General features: G+C 35.8%; 1 protein-coding gene across 1 annotated transcript in view; it reads left to right on the top strand.

Annotated features, from left to right (window-relative positions):
* The first annotated feature begins 994 nt into the window (after positions 1-994).
* CAMSAP2 (calmodulin regulated spectrin associated protein family member 2) overlaps positions 995-19,007 on the top strand; it is a 78,016-nt gene continuing 60,003 nt past the window's right edge. Inside the window, exons 1-2 of the mRNA XM_026853969.1 lie at positions 995-1,001; positions 1,131-1,390. Coding sequence (XP_026709770.1) covers positions 995-1,001; positions 1,131-1,390 — 267 coding nt within the window. The remainder of the gene's footprint in view (positions 1,002-1,130; positions 1,391-19,007) is intronic.

Below are 19,007 nucleotides of genomic sequence, written 5' to 3'. Positions count from 1 at the left end.
TCCTATGCACTTTTTTCCTTGTTGCAATTAATTAGGCTTTCCCATTTGGGCTCAGGAAAAGAATTGCATGCTCTGTAAGTGCTGTTGACTTAGCTGATTTTACAATGGAGAGTGAATTTCTTACACAAGGAAATCGAAGCATCTTGCAGTGTGTACGTCTAGAAATATGAAGTCAGAAACCATGTCAAGTTATTTTCCACCTCACCGGTGATTTAATTGAATTTGATATAGTACCATATTTAATTAATTTATAACTATTAACTTTTGTGGTAGACAATTCTCAATATAGTCTGCCTGTATTTTGTTGTGTAAAGTATTTGGAAGAACTTTCAGCTTGTCTTGGAATGCTAATTTTGCGGTTAGAATCTCTGTGTAAACTTCACAGAATCTTGCATAGTTTTCTGTGGGTGCTAAGACAGCTCATTGTAAAAGGAGGAAAGCCACAATTTTAAGCAAAGTCAGCAAACAAATAGGCAAGTAAGAATTCAGTATTTTCTCAGAAGGAAATTGATACTATTTTTTTGACTTCTTTTTTCATTCTTTTAATTCCAGTAAAACATCCGTATTTACGCTTAATTGCTGGACTGTCATTCTGTGATGCATGACCTTTGAAACAGTATAATAATCAAATTTCTCTTGCATATATGAAACATAGAAGGCTGCTGAGGTGAAGTTTTCCTTTTCATCTCGAATTATTCTGTGATAAAATACAACATTGCATTTCCATTTTATTATTGTGATAGAGGCAGGATTTTGTGTTTAAATGGGTGGTGTTCTGCCTTTGACCTATATAATGTTATGCCAAAGGAAATGAGAAAGTTTAGGCATGTATTTGGAGAAGCCAAGAAATTTTAATATAATGATGCTGTAAACCACAGGTTGGCCTTCTGGTGTGGCCTTTGCAGTGCAGAACTTTTTTGAATTTTTCTCAAGTTTCTACTTATAGTTCAGATGTTACCTTTGTATGAGGTTTTCCCCAGTGTTTTATTTCATGATGATTGGTAAAGACTCTGGCCTTCCTTTGCATATGCCTTCTTTAATGTAATTTTGAGTTCATACATACAAAAAAAGCCTAATACTACATCTATCCTTTCCGATAACAATGCCTTTTTTTTTTTTTGTCTTTGTAGAAAATGTTCCAGAAGAACTCCGAGAACCATTTTACACAGACCAGTATGACCAGGAGCACATTAAACCACCTGTTGTTAACTTGCTGCTGTCTGCAGAACTCTACTGTCGTGCTGGGAGCCTTATTCTCAAGAGTGATGCTGCAAAACCACTTCTAGGTCATGATGCTGTTATACAAGCCCTGGCACAAAAAGGCCTTTATGTCACTGACCAAGAAAAGTTGGTGACTGAACGAGATCTTCACAAAAAACCAATTCAGATGGTGAGTATTTAAAGCTTGTATGTTACATTTCTTCTATTTGTACTCCACTAACTACGTATCTGTCTTTTAGCATGCATCATTATGTGGAGGTATTTTTCTCAAGAGTTAAATGTGATTCATTATTGGGAGGCTTATGATTGTTTTGGTTTGTTTTTTCTGTCTCCTCATAGCTGTCAGTGCAGGTGTATTTCCTCTGTGCTAATGCCTGAAAACACCTATCATTCCACTTAGTTCAAGTGTTACATTTTTAAATATAGCAATGATAGTATGATCACTTTTATTTCAGTTGTACAGCACTGACTGTCAGTGAATACTTCTGTGTTGGAAATAGGGTTTTTTCCCTCCTTATAGAAATCTTTGGTTAAAAGTTTAAAATAAACAGACCAAGGTTTTGATGACATAAATAATTCAACCTAATAATATTCAATAGTCACCAGTTACATATTTAGTCAATGGTATGTTCTTTCATGCAGACTTTTAATAATATGTCTTTGCTTCATGCAACTGCTAATTAAAACATCAGTTCAACAGATGAATGATTCTATTACTAAGCTCCTAAGTCATGGATTTTCTTCCTTGTTTGGAGCTGAGTCTTAAAAAACAAATTATCTGTAAAAAGGATGGCTACATATGGTGTTGATAAAATGACAGTATGGTAGAATAAGGTTCAACTATATTTAACGAGAACTATTTAAACTTATTTTCACTCTTTTTATTGTTTAATGTAATAATATGTAATAAACAAATGTAATAAATTAAGTAAACAAAATATGAACCTGCAGAGTTTGAGCTGACAGCTTCTATTATAATGCAAAACTTAAGCTTGCTCATTTGACATCACAAGCAAATTGTATTGTGGTATCAGTGAAGCTACTGTTGCTACTGTACTTGGAGGTATTTCTGACACAATCTGATGTTCTTAGATTAGAATACTTTTGACCCAGGGAATAAAATGTCTGATAGAGAAGAGACTTCTTTAAATGTTCTGTCATCCATTAGCTGAATCTGGACTTCACAGTCTAGTTTTCCCAGGGCCTTTTTTGTTTGAATCTACCCTCTGGAGTTGGCTGACTGCTCTACTTTAAATCCTTTGATACTTTTACGGTCAGTGACTTCTAGCTGCTGCTAGAATTGGAGGTGTATGGCTTTTATCATCAGCTTATTAGCAACTTGTCTTTAGTAACATGTAAGAAGACTTAACAATTATTTGGCAGAATATGGCTAGAGAGTCTCTTATTTGATCAGCTGGTATCAAGTGATGTTGCAGAGGCTTTACAGTGTGACATCGAAGCTACTAATGACTTATCCCACACAGTATTACCAAGAAGTATTAGATCTCTTAGTTTGTGCAAGTGTTTTTTAGAAGTGGCAGTAGTCAGTTACTGTGATACAAAGACTACGTTCTTTGCATCCACCTTGTTTATTACTTTTTATTTGAAAATTGCTTCAATAGGATGCTTAAGATCTGAAGATACAAATATTTCAACATAAATAACAGGAATAGAACTAGTCAAGACGCTTTTTCCTTATGATGAATCTATGACCAGTGCATGTTGATAACTTGAAATTTTGCCAGTCTCTTTTTTTGATCTTGATACCCTTTTTAAAAAGGAGAGTTCAGCAAAGAACAAGTGGCATTTTAGTAAATGAAGCTATAGATAGCAAACAGGGCATACTGAAGTGATATAGAATTTGCAGGACACTTGGAACAGTCATGCGGGTTTAGAAGTAAGCATTTATGATCTTTGTAGTCAAAGCATTTAAGAGATTAAGAAACAAACTTCCTAACTGTGTTTTTACAGAACTTAATTCTATTCTTCTGTCTGATGGAAAATAAGATTAATGACTTGCTTTTATGAGCCTGTGGTTTCCCCGTTTGTGTTTTTTTTTCATTTAATCCCTTTCTAGAGTCAATATTCCCTAGTTTGGGTTGCTGATCTTAACTCAGTAACTAATGTTACATAAAATGCTATTCAACAGCAATTTTGTATTCCCCCTGTGCATGAGCTGGTGTTTGTGTTTTTCTTTCCCACATTGCTTAGACATAGTCCAGCAAGTAGTTATCTGAGTGTCTGTGTCAGAACAGTTGACATGCCCAGATTCCTCCTCTGTGCAGGTTGCTTATCCACACTCTGGTACCAGCAGCAGATGAGTATACTGATGCTGTTGAATTAGTTCACAAGCAGCTGGGCTGTGACAATGAGAGGGAATACTGGAACAGGAACACAAGTGGCTTGGGCAGAAGGGCAGCCATGTCTAAAACAGTTGCTACCAAAGAAATGGCTGTGAAACTGTATTCTCAGTAATAATATTCTGAGCCCAAGAGTTTTAGTTTGATGGCCATGTTCCTGTGCAAATTCCTAGCAGCAAAGCTAAATTTTAATTGGGAAATCTGAATCTTTTTCCTTATTATACAAATAGGAAATTTGGCAGAGAACTTCAAATCTGGCTGTTGCAGTATTGACAGAGTCCTAAAATTATCCCCTTGATGTTTTCCAGTACCTCTTCCTAGTGTTCAATATGTCACAGTTTCTACAAGTCTTACAAAGATGTATATCCTGGTTTAGAGCATGGAATTATTTTTCTTTTTCAATTATGTAGAACAGAATGTTTGCATATATAATTAGCTCATACATTCCTCTAGTAGATCAGATTGTGTTAAACCTATGTTCAGTGTAATTTTGAGGAACGTAATAGAAAATACTATGGTAGTCTTTCTCTTTGATAGCCTGTCTTCCCCATGAATAGGGGAAAGATGTTGGTGTTTGTTAGAGGACATTTATTGTTATTTGTTCAGAGGTACTGCATTTCTATAGCTGGAAAGGGGTGATTTACATTATAAAATGAAACTGTGGAAAGAGATTTGAATATGAAATGGTTAGATTTTATTTGTACTTTATAATGTGTGTAGCTGCTGTCAACAGACCTGGAATTCCTTATACTGTATGTTTGTAGGAGTGATGGCTGTGGCAATTAATTGTTGATTTACTTCATGTATGACTACTTACTAAAGTGGGCATGTCAAATTTTGGCCTTCTCTGTTTCTTAGATAGCTATAAATGAACCTTTTTCTATGAAGTACCTTTATATATTAAAGTCTATGAAATGGATGTGTTTCTTCATGTCCTGGGGTAGGGATATGTGGTAGTACCCTTGTTGGTCATGACTGACTTGGCTGTATTAGTATCTGATGTGAGAAGTGGCAAATTCTTGTGTTTGTGTGTGTATATATCTGTATACAGGTACTTAGGTGTATGTAGGTTCCTCCAGTTGAATGAGATTAGGAAAAAGGCATGTGTAAAATAAACATACAGTAACAGAAGCAAAGGCTTCTCTTAAAGCCTGCCCTGTGCAGGGGTAAGGAAGTCCATGTGGAATCTGGTTTGGTTTACTCTTCCTTATGCTTGGCTTGTTTGCTTGTCTTGTATTTGTTTTTCTGGTAAAATTGAAAGCTAGGTTATTCTTTAGGCTTGTTCTGATTTAAAAACTTGTAATTTAAGCTGTTTCTGAGAGATTGCATTTTCAATAATGCTAGAACTGTGCAGTAGTACCTCTATTTCTGTTCTCCATGTATTGCAAGCTATTAAAACTTAATTCTATGTTTATTTTTTAAATCTTATTTCATGGGATTGTCCTTTATTTTTGGTGGGGTGGAGCAAAAGAACCAAATACTACGTTATTAGTCTCTGGGTTGAAACTCATATGATCTTGGCTCTGCTACATTAGACTTCACACAATGCAGAAATAGTCTAGAGCTTGGAATTGAAACAGTGTTGAACCAAAAACCGGGGTGTATTTCTCATGAAAATTATACTTCAGGTGAGGAATACAAATGGAAATACCTGATGCTTAAAAAGTGTAGAAAGTTGCAAAATAAGTTCAATTGCATTAAAAAAATACCTTAAACGGCACTGCCATGTGGAAATCATATGTGAGATTTTGGGAGGCTATAGAAATCAGAAATAGCCGAAGAATTCAGCATGGTTCTGATAATTATGCAATAATTTTGTTTTAATGCTTCCAGATGCAATATGTATAGATCACTGTTCAGGTCAAGATTAACTTTTATATTTCCATGTTGATTTATCTTAAATTTCATATTTATTTTATGAGCCAAACTGTCTTAACCCTTCAAAAGTCACAAGATTCATATTTTTTTCCTCATACATGTATTTGATCTTTATGCTTAAAAAAACCCCATGTCTGTTCTTACAGGACAAACCAAAAGAGACTTCTAGAAAAGTTTCTGCATTATGGCAATCATTTTATATCAGCTGAATAATGTATTTGACAAGACCAATCCTTTTAAGAGAATACTGGTATTTAATCAGGCTGGGCATTTTGTATTCATATGCTGGTGATCTTTCAGTTTGCTTTAAGTGGAGGGAAGAATAAACAGATGCAGTGGGGGAAGGAAAACATTTTTTAATTCCTCAAGTTCCTCCAATGCACTTGTGCCATTGGGGAAAGGAATAAAGAATCAGCATCTTAGTTCTCTGCTGCCTGATACTCTGCAGGGAAACTGAAGTTGCATAATTACCCAAACTGTGGACTTCTGTACTGATCAATCTGTGTCCCTAATGTAGTGGGCCTGAAACCAGCTAAACTTCAAACCCGAGGAGTAATGTCAAATCTTGAATACCTGTTTAAAACCAGTGTGTACTGGGGAGCATGTTGATACAGTAATGTTACAGAAAATTACCAGCTATGTGCCAAAAATCCATCTACGTGCCCTTATTGTTGAATATTGATAGAGCATCTTCATCTGACTTACAAAAGAAGTTACTGTCTTCCAAGGTTTCTGCCAAAAAAGGGGGCATTTTTACATACTCAGTTCTTAAATAAAATTTAGCAACTACTAAAAGGTTAGTTCATACTCTGTATATAAATACTGTCTCCAGGAAAATATGCCATACTGTCAAATGTTTCTTTGTATCATCTTCTCAATATAGGAAAATATAAAAGCTGTACTAAGTATAATGCAATCGGGAAGTGTAACTTTTGTTAAAATTTGAACTCTAATTTGGAAAAATACTGCTGCAGAAGAATGTCAGACAGCTGAGCTTAAGGTATGACCTTAAACTCATACCCATATATAATTATTTCTGAAAAGTACTATCATTAATCAAGAAACACTTAAATCCTCCATACAAATGCTACAATTGTCAGCCGTGATGCCAAGGGAATATGAAGCTTCATCAAAATACCAGCAATAAGTCCATAATAGCTGGTAGGATTAAAATTGTTACCTCCCTAATTCAGAGATGTAATTCATGAGTATGGGGTTTTTAATATAAAAAGAAGTGTGCTGCCATTCAAATTGTTTATCCATTTAGCTGCAAATTACCTTCTTCCTTGAAGATGCCTTCTGTGAGGAAGTCTGGCAATAATTCTCTCTGTAGCAGTTTGTGAATCTGGGCTATAACTGAGGTATAATTAGGGGTACCTGTATTAGCTCTTTAGTAGTGATCAGGAGTGTGCATTTGAGGCAAATCTCCACTGCACTTACAGTTTGTGTTGTGGAGTCATCCTGGGGAGTACAAACTCTGTTTCTTTCAGCAGCTAAACTGGAAGATGGGCTCTATGGTAGCCTGTTTGCCAAGGGGTACTCATTTCACATGATTGACATGAACCCCATAAGAAGGGAGCAGAGTCAATTCCTGGGACCTTTGCAGCAGTTTTGCTTTCCTAGTGTGCAGTATTAATTGCTAAGTTAGTCATAGCCCGTGAAACTTACTTTGAATGAAGGGGGATTGATAGTGTTGCTTTTGCACCCGTAGCAAGGATCTGAATCTCTTTCTGGATATGACAGCAAACAATAAATGGTTAACTCATCTTGTAATGCAGGGTTTTGGTCTCTGGCAGACTGCATTTATTTGAAATGACAGTCCCACTCATCAGTGGAGTATTTCTCCTTGATGAAGGACTCCAGCAGCTCATCCATTTAGCTTGCAGCTACATGTTGCAGCTTCTGCTTGTTCATGCAGTAGAATTCCTTTTATTTTGTAAAGCAACAAAAAGTGTACTAAACACTTCATAGAACAAAGGAGTGAGATGTGGCTTCTGCCCTGAAGATTATTTTTTTTTCTTTTAGGTTTTAGGCATGATGTAACAAGTTTCCATTCCTGTGCTATTGTGAATAAGTCGTTAGATGAGGACACATAAAAAGAATTTGCAGTTACTTGACTTGAGCCAATAGATACCATCATTTGTTAGTTAAAACACTGGTTTCTAATATTAACTGACTTGTGATATTAAAAATCTTGTGTACTAGTATGTTTCATAGAAGATTATAATAAAAAGCAAATATAGTGTTGAAACAACCTGAGTTTAGTTTAATGTGCTGCACTGAACGAGTCAGCTGTGGTTTTGGGCTGGGATAATGTAGTCTTTAGATATTCCATATTTTTTGCTCAATTTATAGACTCATCTCTGCAAAAACATTCCTTCTAAGGTCCTCATGTGTTTGAAAATAATGATCCAGTATTTTTGCTGGTCTAGTGTCAGATAAACCATCTCACTTTGGTCAGCATTGTGCAAACATCTGTTTGACATAGTATCACAATGTGGATACTAAGCTCCCTCACTCATGAGGTGCCAGTTAACACATTGGTTGTGGTAACTGCTATAACTCTTAATAAGGTGTATTTACTCTTACCACTTTAACTTAGTGTCTTGTTAACTCTTTTAATGCAGTTTATGTTGACTCATAGCCTGGGAATTTTGTTTTGCCTGCTGCTTGTTTTAATTATGTTTGTCTTGTATGTAGAAAATGCTTTTTTTCTGTATCATATAAATAGTAGCAATGACTTGGGATGTTGTTCTACAGTAAGTTTGTCTAGAATTTAGCATGCACAAAACATATAGGTTATCTGTTACAGTAGGGTTTGTTTTATTTCTGTAATTTTCTGGGACTGAAGACTGTAGTTAATCTTGGCCTGCTCCTTTTCTGGAACTGAACTCTGATTATCTGCTGCTAATGCCATTCTTTTGCGATGTAAATTATTATCTTGGCTGCAGTCAAATTGAATCACTTTTGTGTTTATCTCAGCCAGTTGAAAGAAACTGCAGGTAAAATAAAATTACATAATTAAATTGTTCTATGCTTACTTTTATTCATATGTATCTTAGCCTACAAGTAGCTGAAAAGAAAAACAGCAGTAACAGACCACTATTTATTAGAAAGATCTCTTGTGGGAGAAAATCAACATTTATTCTTAGAGCGTCAGTTTTGAAATCTGGTTAACAAGGGCTGTCTGCAAATAAAGGTAGGAATTAACTCCAAAAGGTAATGTAGATATCTGTATCAGAAATTTGTGGAAAACAGGGGTAATCACAAAGTCTTCTGCAACATTCTTTGGGATGTTTGTCATGGAATGCTGCCTGCTCAACTTGTGCACCAAGTGTGGCAACTAATGCAGAAAGTAGCAGAGCTACTGACACCAAAGTTACGTCTGTAAAGAATACAAAGTAGTGAATCTTTGCTGGTGCTTTGCAGCAACTCTAGTGCTAAAAAACTGATCCTATCCACTTCCTTTGTTTGCAACTCTCCCCACAAAAGAAAACTGGAAGTCTTCTGTGTTTCTGTAGCTTTAATTTTCATTTTTGTGAATGTTTTGTTCCTGCACCCTTAATTTCAGTACAAAAATCTGTGTATGATTCTGGTCTTATTCAGGGTTCCATCAGTGTGGTTGGCATTTCAGATTTGTATCACTAAGAATACAAATGAAAAATAACATCTGATTATTTTTTTTTAACAGCTCTTGAAGGATTCATTTCAGTTGCGCAGAGCTATTGAATAGACCATGTTGTTTGTGTTGCATTGAAAGTGTGTTCTCAGAACTGCCATAAAATCCCTGATCTATACAGAACTGGCCTTACGTTTGCCTTTGCCATATAAACACAGTAGGCAATGTTCAGAAATAGCAGCACATACTCGTGTTTATTTTAATGCAAAAATGTGACAGTAATTTCATCTTCTACTAAAACGAAGAGCAAATATTGCAGCACATCTTCCAGTTGAGATACATAATATACTAAATAAACCAAACTGCTGCTGTTGGAATGATGACGGGAAATAAAGTGAATATGTACCTCAAGAGAAGGTAGTACCTCCCCAAGTCAAGTCTCATGCCTTTCATGAGAAAATAAAGTAGTGCATCATTATTTACTGTTGTCTGTCTTGTTCATTTCCTTGCTAATTAGGAAGCACAGAGTGCTGTGAGGGCTGCAGAAAATAGTCGGTATTCTGCCTTGAGCAAACTAAAGTTTTGAATCAAAGAGTTTCTGATTGTGTTCTTAGTGTTGCTTATGCTGCAGGTAACCTGGGGGGGGGAAAGGGGGTGGTGATTTAATTAAAAAAAAAAAAGACAAAAAAACCCCACCCCCAAAGCCCAACAGGGAAAAATAGTTTGAAATAGTTAGAAGGAGATAGATTATGAAAGAAAGATGGTATGAATATCAATTTGTGAAGGATGCTAGGTACCATGTAGAAAATGCTGTCTAAACAAGTCAGAAAGTTTTTTCATCAGCCTTGAAAGAAATACTATTTTGTTAAACACATTTCAAGAACGTTTTGTTCCTGTTTCAACAGCAAGGTTAAGTAGCATGGTTCAGCTTTTGGCCCTTAGTTGCTGCTGTGAACTTTCTTTGTATGTCTTGAAACATGTGAAAAGGTTACTTAAATGTTTAGGAGTGGTCTCACTTATGCTAGACTAAGTATATTTTGGCATATAGTAACTAAGCTGTTTAGAAAAAGAAGAATCCATTAATTATTTTACAGACTACCTCAAAAGTATTTCTTCATCAGTTAGTTTATTTAAATTATGCTAAAAGAAATCTTTCTTAATGCCCTTCTGCTGAATAGGGGAAAGCTAAAAAATCTTGCCTGGTTGTAGCAGACAGTTCCTTGGTTAAAAGCACTGCTTTCTTCCTATTATGGAAAATAGTGAGCCACTTTTAGCAGGAGGTGTGGGTCTGTCATGTAAACATAAGGAGAGCTTCACTACCAGCTCTGTGTAGTACATAGAGCAACAAGGGGACAAAACTGCACTGACTGTTGAAGGCATACAGTTTGTACTCCACATAATGCAGCAGCTGCTCCAATATAGTACAAAAGAACACTGCTAATCTGCATTTGTTAATCTGCACACACAAACCTGGCCATCTGCCTGCATTTATCAGCAAAGAGCACACACTGTCATCATGGTAGGTGTATCCTAACATGAAAATCTTATCTTTCTTCTTACAAACTCTTTAACAGCATTATGGGATTTCTTTTTTTCCCCCCCTCAAGTTGAATGAACAAAATGTTGTAAGGTCTCCATAGTATGTCTAGGCTTTTTGTTTGACACTTAGGGCAGTGCAGTAAATAGCAGTGCACTTCAGCCACTTATGTGAACTGGTCAGTATTCTATGAACTATTAGGTTTATAGGAACTAGTCAGAAATTATATTGCCCTACAGGAATATATATCCAGATTACCCAAAACAAAATCCAATTAATTGGTCCTGTGTAAATACAACAAAGACTTGCATTAAAACACTATCTGCAAACTTGTTAAATTTTTTAATTTATAAATTGACTGTAATAGTGCTTTTTAACAAATTGGCTCTGTACTGTAAATATGGAAGATTTTCAGCTTACGCTTTTTAATGACCCGATGGATGTAGAGGAGTCCCCCAGTACAGTATATTTCTTTGCCTACCTGAACTGTGAATCTAAGACCAGTGGATAAATAGCAAAGTCTACGTCAGAGGTCCTAAAGTTTAATATTTTTTAGAAGACTGGAAAAAGCTATCTTTGTCACAATTTATATAATCTTCTAGCACTAGCTAGAGATCCAAATTGGTCAGTTGTCAAGACTGATGACATCTCAAAGTTGAAATGGCAAGAACTTTTTATAACCTTTAAGTTTGATGTTTGGAACACAATTTAGAACACCTAGAAGTCAATATTTATTAAATAAGTATATACAATGTGAAGTGTGCATTGAAATTTTTGTAACTGATTTGATAAAGAAGTGGCAGGTTAAAAATTATGAGCTTTACAAAAATAAAAATTACAAGAAAAGCAGAGGAAATATCTAGGTATTGATAAAGTATATCACAATGGCGATCAGATTAATTTTACATTGTCTTTAAATGTATATAGTATGTAATATGAAATCTCATTATATAGGGACACTGTTTCTTAAATGTGATTGAGGTATCTGTTATTAAAGGATACTAATAAATTTTGAATTAAATTGCACAGTGGCATTTGGGTAGTAAACCTGCTGCAGTAAGTATGAATTAAGTGCTGTCAAAAACAGCTATAAAATGTGATCTGTATTATCAATAGCATTTGTTGAGAGGTTCAGTTACAGAAGCTATACCACCTTACCCCCTTTTTACTGACACTGGCCTGCTGATGTACAATTTATAAATTAATCTCTGGAGTTTGGGAGCAATGGGGTCTCTCTCGTACTTTGTTTCCCAAACCTTGTCTTCATTCCAGGTATTCTCCATTTGGTGCTAATGTTTCTTGACAGGTTGTGCTGAAAACTCGACCCAGGATTCTAACTGGGACCTTGTCAAGCCTTGTAGGGCACAACAGGTACTGGTGCATTTTGTTTGCGAACTAGAGCCTGCAGTTGACACACTTGTCTGTCAGCTGCTGCTCTTGTGGCAGCATGACATTCATGGTATGCTCACACTCAGGTGGTTATACTCTAGAACCTCAGATGGTGTCTGCTATCAGTGATTTCCTTAGGTGTTCTCTGCCCTGATGCTAAAGGTTAACACAGACTTTTTTCTCTCTTCTCTCATATTAAGATTATTTTGAAGCTGAATATACTATATATTAGTGACACATGCTTTGGTGGAAAATACCCTGTGCTTTATTTCTCTTTTTAAGGGCATACTGTGAGGGGATAAACATTTGTAAAAGCTCACTGGCCTATTACATAAAAAGAATTTGGTGAATCTGGGTGGTATGTTTCTGTGGTATTGTTTTCTGAAGACAGCCAGCTTTTGTAAGGAGCTCAATTCACTTTTAAGCATTGTGTTACCTTTTGCTCTGTGAATTAAAAAAAAAAAAAAAGTAGTGAAATACAGAACTATGTGGGATTACATCCTAGTACATAAAAGAGAAACAATGGAATGGACAAAATGTTGAGAAAGAAAATTCAGTTCACGGTTTTGAACAGGTTTTACTCTTTCTTTTTTTTTTCTTGTCTTTTTTCTTAACTCTCCCACTCCCAAAAGCAAAACCTGTCTAATGATATTTAGAAGCTCCCTATAAAGACATATTTGTGTATGTGAAGTTAAAAAAAATAAAATGGTGTGACTGCCCATAGAAAGACTCTAAGTTGACGTAATTGACTATATCACAGAAGCCTCATAACTTCTGTGTTGCTGAATTCCTTATGGTAAAAATGTATCTAATAAGTAGTTACCTGTAAAGAATTAAATAATTCGAATTTTTGCTTTTAGGTTTTTTTCAGCAAAAAGAATAAATACAGAGAAAAGTTAACTTTTGCAGTTGGGAAGTAAAATAGTATAGTAATGACAGAGTTGATGAAGAAATATGTATGGACACTAGCAAAGAACTGCTGGAGAAAAGAAAATCCTGATGCTGAAAGTCCTCCTCAATTAATATACTTACTGAACTTCGTATCAGTTTTAGTCTAGTCATTAGACAGTAATGATATCAGTCAATTACTGCAGTGTCTTCGAAGGTGTTATGGTGTCCCCAGGTACTCCCCAGTACTTTTATCTTCTTTCTTGTTAGTTATCATCATTAATTGTATTTTCTCTAAACACATGCATATGCCTGGAAATTATTTTTTCAGGTCACAGCTTTTTGGGAAAAAAAAAAAAATCTGCTAAAGTGCTATGTACTTTGAACAAAAAAAGTTAAAATAATACCCATATGCCTCTAGGCATTGAGAGATAATTTGTCTGTTTTTTCCAGAACATAGGGAAACTGAGAACTTATGTAACAGGCTACATGTGGCTTAGTATTACTGGCTTGTACTGACTATGGGGGAGGGAGGATAATACAGCCTTTCTTGTTCTAACAAGATCTGATGTCTTAATGACTTAAACACAATTATGCTTTTATTGTACATATGGTTGTAGTGTTAATTATTTTAGGTTCCTTTTCTCAAACAACTTTAAACTTTTCCTTTACTAGAGAGGATAGTACCTTCTGTTCTGATTACTATAGCTTGCTTTATTTTTTCAGGTGAGGTGAGACCTTCCATTTCTATGTGGCTTGTTTTATTCTCTTCTTACCCTCCCAAATTTAGAGGGAGAACTAATCACTGTACTTCTGATTCATCTTCTTCCTTAGCTACCTTTCCACAAATTTTTCATTCTCTTCAAACCTGATCAACAATGTGTTGTTTTTCCAGGCCATTGGTAAAAATAGTAAGAGATGGGGAACTGATAACTCATCCCTGTGATGATTCTTGGAAAACGCACCTATCCATTGCAGATTCTGTGCTCAGAATTAGATTCTCAGCTTAGTTGACCGCATTATAAATCAGTTTAATGTATCCATCCTTAAAAATTCTGTTTAATCAAAATGTAGCAGTATCAAGTTAGATGCCTTGCACTCATAATGTAAGTCTTACGCTTTCAGTTATATTTATAAGTTAATTTTAAAAGTTACTTATGTTCTATAAGTTCATGTTTTAATTAGCATTATGTTTTTTCGTGGTTTGAGCTCAGAGGGCAACTGAGTACCATTCAGCTGCTCCCTCCCCCCTTCCTCCCGGTGCCAAGAAGAGGAAAATAAAGCAAAAAGGCCCAGGAAATAAGATAAGGACAGGAGAAATGAGATAAGGACGGGAGGAGATGATCTTATCCATTAAGGCACAGACAAAAGATGGATGTAGTAGGGGAAGGACATAAAATTAATACAGACACTAACAACAACAACATGTGACAGACAGGGTAGGACTGGGAGAAGCATTATCACATCTTGAAATCACCTTTCCCCATCTCTCCCTTCTCTCTGGGCTCAGCTCTGCTCCCAATATCTCTCCCTCCTCTCCTCAGCAGCGCAGGGGACAGGGAAGGGGGGGTGCAGTCAGTCCTGCTGCTTCTTCCACGGGGGGAGGGGGGCACTTCTGGCATTCCTCCCCTGTCCCAATGCGATGCCCCCCTCACAGGAGACAGTCCTCCCAAACCAGCTCTGACATGAGTCACTCCCTCATGTTGGGCGCGTGGGTCACCCCCACGTGTTGCAATCCTCCCAGCACTGAACTATAACAGTGGGGGCTTCTCCCGTGGGGTCTGGCCTCCATCAGGCACAGTCACCTGGCCTGGTGTGTTCACACAGATGGTCTCCTCACAACTTCCACAACTCCTCCCAGGTTCCCCTTCTTAAATATGTTATTGCAGAGGTGCAGCTACTTGGCCTGGCCTTGGTGCAAAGGTGGGTCTGACTTGGAGCTGGGGAGCTTCAAGAAGCTTTTCACAGGGGGCCATTGCTGTAGCCCCTTCCCCTGCTACCAAAACCACTGCCAGTCATTCAAACCAGGACATCTTTTTATTATCTTTATAAATCACTGCTTGTTGAGTCTGAAATTATTTTGCACAAGATCAGAAGGAGGATGTTGGACTTCAAAATTATTTGTGCTGTCTGTTGACTCTCAATTAATTTCTTCTAGTCCCCAGTGTTTTTAGAGTTATGGAAAGAATAACTCAATATATATAGAGAGCTCCTCTTTAAATCCTTTTGTAATTTAAAAAATATAGTATTTTTTCTTTATTTGTTCTGGGATGAAGACGTATATTATGCATGAAATCAACAAACTCGCAGATAATCTAAAGGCTATCAATAATTAATATACGTTTTCAAAGACAGAATTAGAACTCTCTTGAAAAATGTGAAAGATACTAATATCAGCTTACAGGTCACTGTATAGTTTTAATAGAATTGTTTCTCCATACTCCGTTATTTTTTATCCTTAAACACAATGAATGTTCTCAGTCATCAAAGAATTGAGCTACTAGCCAACCTTTTAAGGTTGAAACCTTGAACAGCAGCACAAAAGACTACAGCAGTTAATGATTTTTAAAAGGGACTATGTTGACTGAGGTGATAGCTGCATGTCTTTCCTGCCAGTTACATCACTTTTTCTTGTATAAATCTCTTGGCTTGTGGTTATTTTAGATAATATTCATCTTAGCTACCATCTTGATGACTAAATTAAAGTTAAAATCTTGCAAGACTTTTCATATTATTTTAAAATATATTATTTTTTGACTGTGGTGTTCCTTTTACTGTCTTATCCCAACTGTAGTCTTCTAGATGATTTTTTTCCTGGTAGTTATTTTATCCAGAAAAATAACAATCTTCCAGTATAACCACTGACAAAATTTGCCTTTAATTTCCTCAAGGCATACATTGCTGATCTTTTGTTCTTTGCATTGCTTATGTACCTTTCCCAACCCTTCTTTGAAAAGAATTTAAAACATGTTCTGAATTTACAAGTTTAATCCTAGCGAAATGATATTTTGTTTTTGTCTTTAGTCCCACTTATGGATGGCCTATATCTATCTTCTGCTGGTTATTTATTTTACAAATTCTTTCTTTTAAAAATTCTTACAAGCTTACTGGAGGTAGCTGCTGGACTAGAGGAGAGGGACCCAAGTTCACTCCTTTGCCAAAGGAAAGGCAAGTGCAGACCAAATAGCTATGGACTCTGATGAGCTTCCTTCCTGAGCCAGCACATACTGAGAATAGTTGAAGGCAACCCTCAGATTATAGGCCTGAGGAAAAATGGGGAAGATGAGAGGGCTAGGAGTGGAGGGTTGGGTGGGAGGAGAAGTGAAATTACTCCTGAGACTTGAGCACACAGTCCACCAATCCACAAAGATTTGTTGTCACAGAGCAGCATAACTTCTTTCCATCTTCCTTCTTCCTGTTACCAAAACATAACCTAAGCCAAGTGCTTGGAAATGCTTCCTGACAGTGCTTCAGTTATATTATCCAAAGGGCATCATCAATCTGTGATCAACCCCGATAAAGCAGAGACCTCCAGTTCTGTGTGTAGGCATGGTGTGATAAAGCCTATTGCCAGGAATATCTTTTACCAGAAGGATGATAAACTTTTTTCTCCTACGGCATAACTCCCACCACTCCGCCTCAGTTACTTGCAGTGGCATCAGTGTACATGATACTTTACAGATTAAAATAATACATTTCTGATCTGTTGGCAACTAGACAATCTCTTATTGTTGCAATTTCAAGGGGCAAAATAATGGATTATGATTAAAACAGGAAAATACTATACTGAAGGAAATTATGCATTATAATAATTGAACTTTTAAAACTTTATTACTGAATGTTAGTCTAGTTATGCATTAAACTGATACCAGTTACTAGTATTACACTAAATTCAAATGGAATTCAGTGATAGAATATTTAAACAAAGGTTCGCTTTGAAAAGTAACGAAGTAAAAATTAAGTTCTGCAGTGCACAGCTCTGGGAAATGCCTTCCTTTGAAAAGTGTGATACATGAGGGGCAGAAAACTTTTTCGTCATTCTTATGTTTTAATCAGCAAACAGTAAGACCTAAAGAAAAGAAAATGGCTTTTCTTTACAAATTCGGTGGTATTTTCAGGACTTTCTTTCATTGCACTGCCAGTAGCATTGTAACTAAAACAGTAACAGATGAGGGTCACAATTTGCTCTTCTCTAAGTCTTTTTATTAGAATAGCACCTCCATATGCAGGAAAGGTTGATTGAAAGTATTCTATTTACAGAATAACTGACACGAATGGGAATATTTGTTAGAGTGTCAAGAGGCTTTCAGAGAATTTAAAGTAGTGTTTGAGGGGGGGGAAAAAAAGTCTTCAAGTGGGGAGTGAATTGTTTTTCACTGAACATTGTCTGAAACTGGCAACTGTAATAAATACTGTCCCAGGGTATACATTTTCCCTAAGAAAAAATAATGTTATGTAAATCCTACATTAAGATACTTGAATTACTAGTGCATATAAAGTAATGTGTATCCCAGATTTTATCTATATTTGACCTGAAATGGATATTACTAAACCTTTCAAGACCTACATTAGAAGAACTCATTTAAAAATAACAACAGAGTTGTACTTTGTCTGGCATTTTAACAGGCTCATTATTTTAACAGTTGTGCAATGCACCTAGACTTTAAAACTGCCCCTCAATCTTCAGTTGAAAAGGCTGAATGTTTTAATCGAGATAGTATTTACTAAAACAACATACCACTCACTTCCTTTTATGAACTTGTCCACTTTTATTCCCACTGAAACTGACAATTTGTTTCAGTTCTTGTTTAAAATGTGTTTAAAAATACTGTGACTACATGCTAATCACTGAAATTTCTTCTGCTAAATACACTGTAGAAACCGAAGAGCTTCATCTATAATTATTAGATGTTGAAGCTGCTCTTCCTTTATAACATCCCACAATTTCACTTGTTTTCTCTTCTTTCCATGCCAAACTGTGTCTTTTTTCTTTGAAAGAACTATTTTTATCCTTAGGTGAGCTTAGGTTATTTCTTTATCTAAAATCTGTTTACATTTAATACAATATATAGTTAATACCAAAAAAAACACCCCAAAACAAACAAAAAAAACCCACCCAAAACCTGTCCAGTCAACTTACTCTGCTGCTTTTGTTTCAGTGTTAGGGTGTGAGCTGTGGGATTCAGGATGGATTTCTTTTCAATGTCATCATAATGCTGAGCATGTGATAGATGCTACTAGATACTAATTGGTGATTTGCCAAATATTTTAAGTAGACTTCTCTGAGTTTTAAAATTTTTCAGGAGGCTTGTTTTATAACAGCATTGGAATGACTGTTCTCTAATGTAATGGGGGGAAAAGGGAAAAAGTAACTGAGACTTATCTGGAATGGATGTCACAAACTAATTATACAAGCAATTATACTCCTATCTCATATCTAAAAATCTCACCTTTTCCCTATAAATTGAAAGTAATCTAACTCCTTAGAGCCATCAAGATATATGCACTTTGAGTAGAAGCTTCTTTTATTCCTGTAATTTTAAACATTAGATTTTTAAGAGTTGTTTTAACTTCTTCGCTTCTTGTCCTGTATTCACTCTCAAAGGTTAACTTCTGTGCTTGCTGCTGTGAAAAAATGTCACAGTAGACTCTTACATATTTACAAAGTGGTTTTGCAATCATTTACATATTTCAGATGCCTTTTTAGAGGATGCAATTAGCTGTATTTGCATAAGCAGTTTGTACCTAATATATTGAAAGGTAAATGATATTTTGAGGTGAAATTTGAGAGTTTGGTAGGTCACTTGGTTTTCCTTGCATTAGATTGTTGGAAATTTCAATATGCAGTAGATAGTGCTTAAGGTAGGGCTGATTACTATTTCAGTGAAATAATTATTAATCAAATGCAGAATAAAGTCGGGAGACTGAGAAGACAATAAAATTTGGCATATATTTATATTGATTTTTGTGAAAGAGGTGTTTGGGTCATGAAGCAGTGTGTTTTACTATTACTATATCAGTATAGTTGCAAATATGAATGCATTCAGTAACTATATCTTGGCAGTACATTTGTTACCAGTAATTAGGAGAGAGTTTACATGGTTTCATCCAGTGT

This window comes from Athene cunicularia, assembly GCF_003259725.1.
Source record: "Athene cunicularia isolate RWA chromosome 8 unlocalized genomic scaffold, athCun1 chr8_part1, whole genome shotgun sequence".
Lineage (NCBI taxonomy): Eukaryota > Metazoa > Chordata > Aves > Strigiformes > Strigidae > Athene > Athene cunicularia.
Note: the sequence above shows the minus strand (reverse complement) of the source record. Positions and strands in the feature narration are given on the sequence as shown.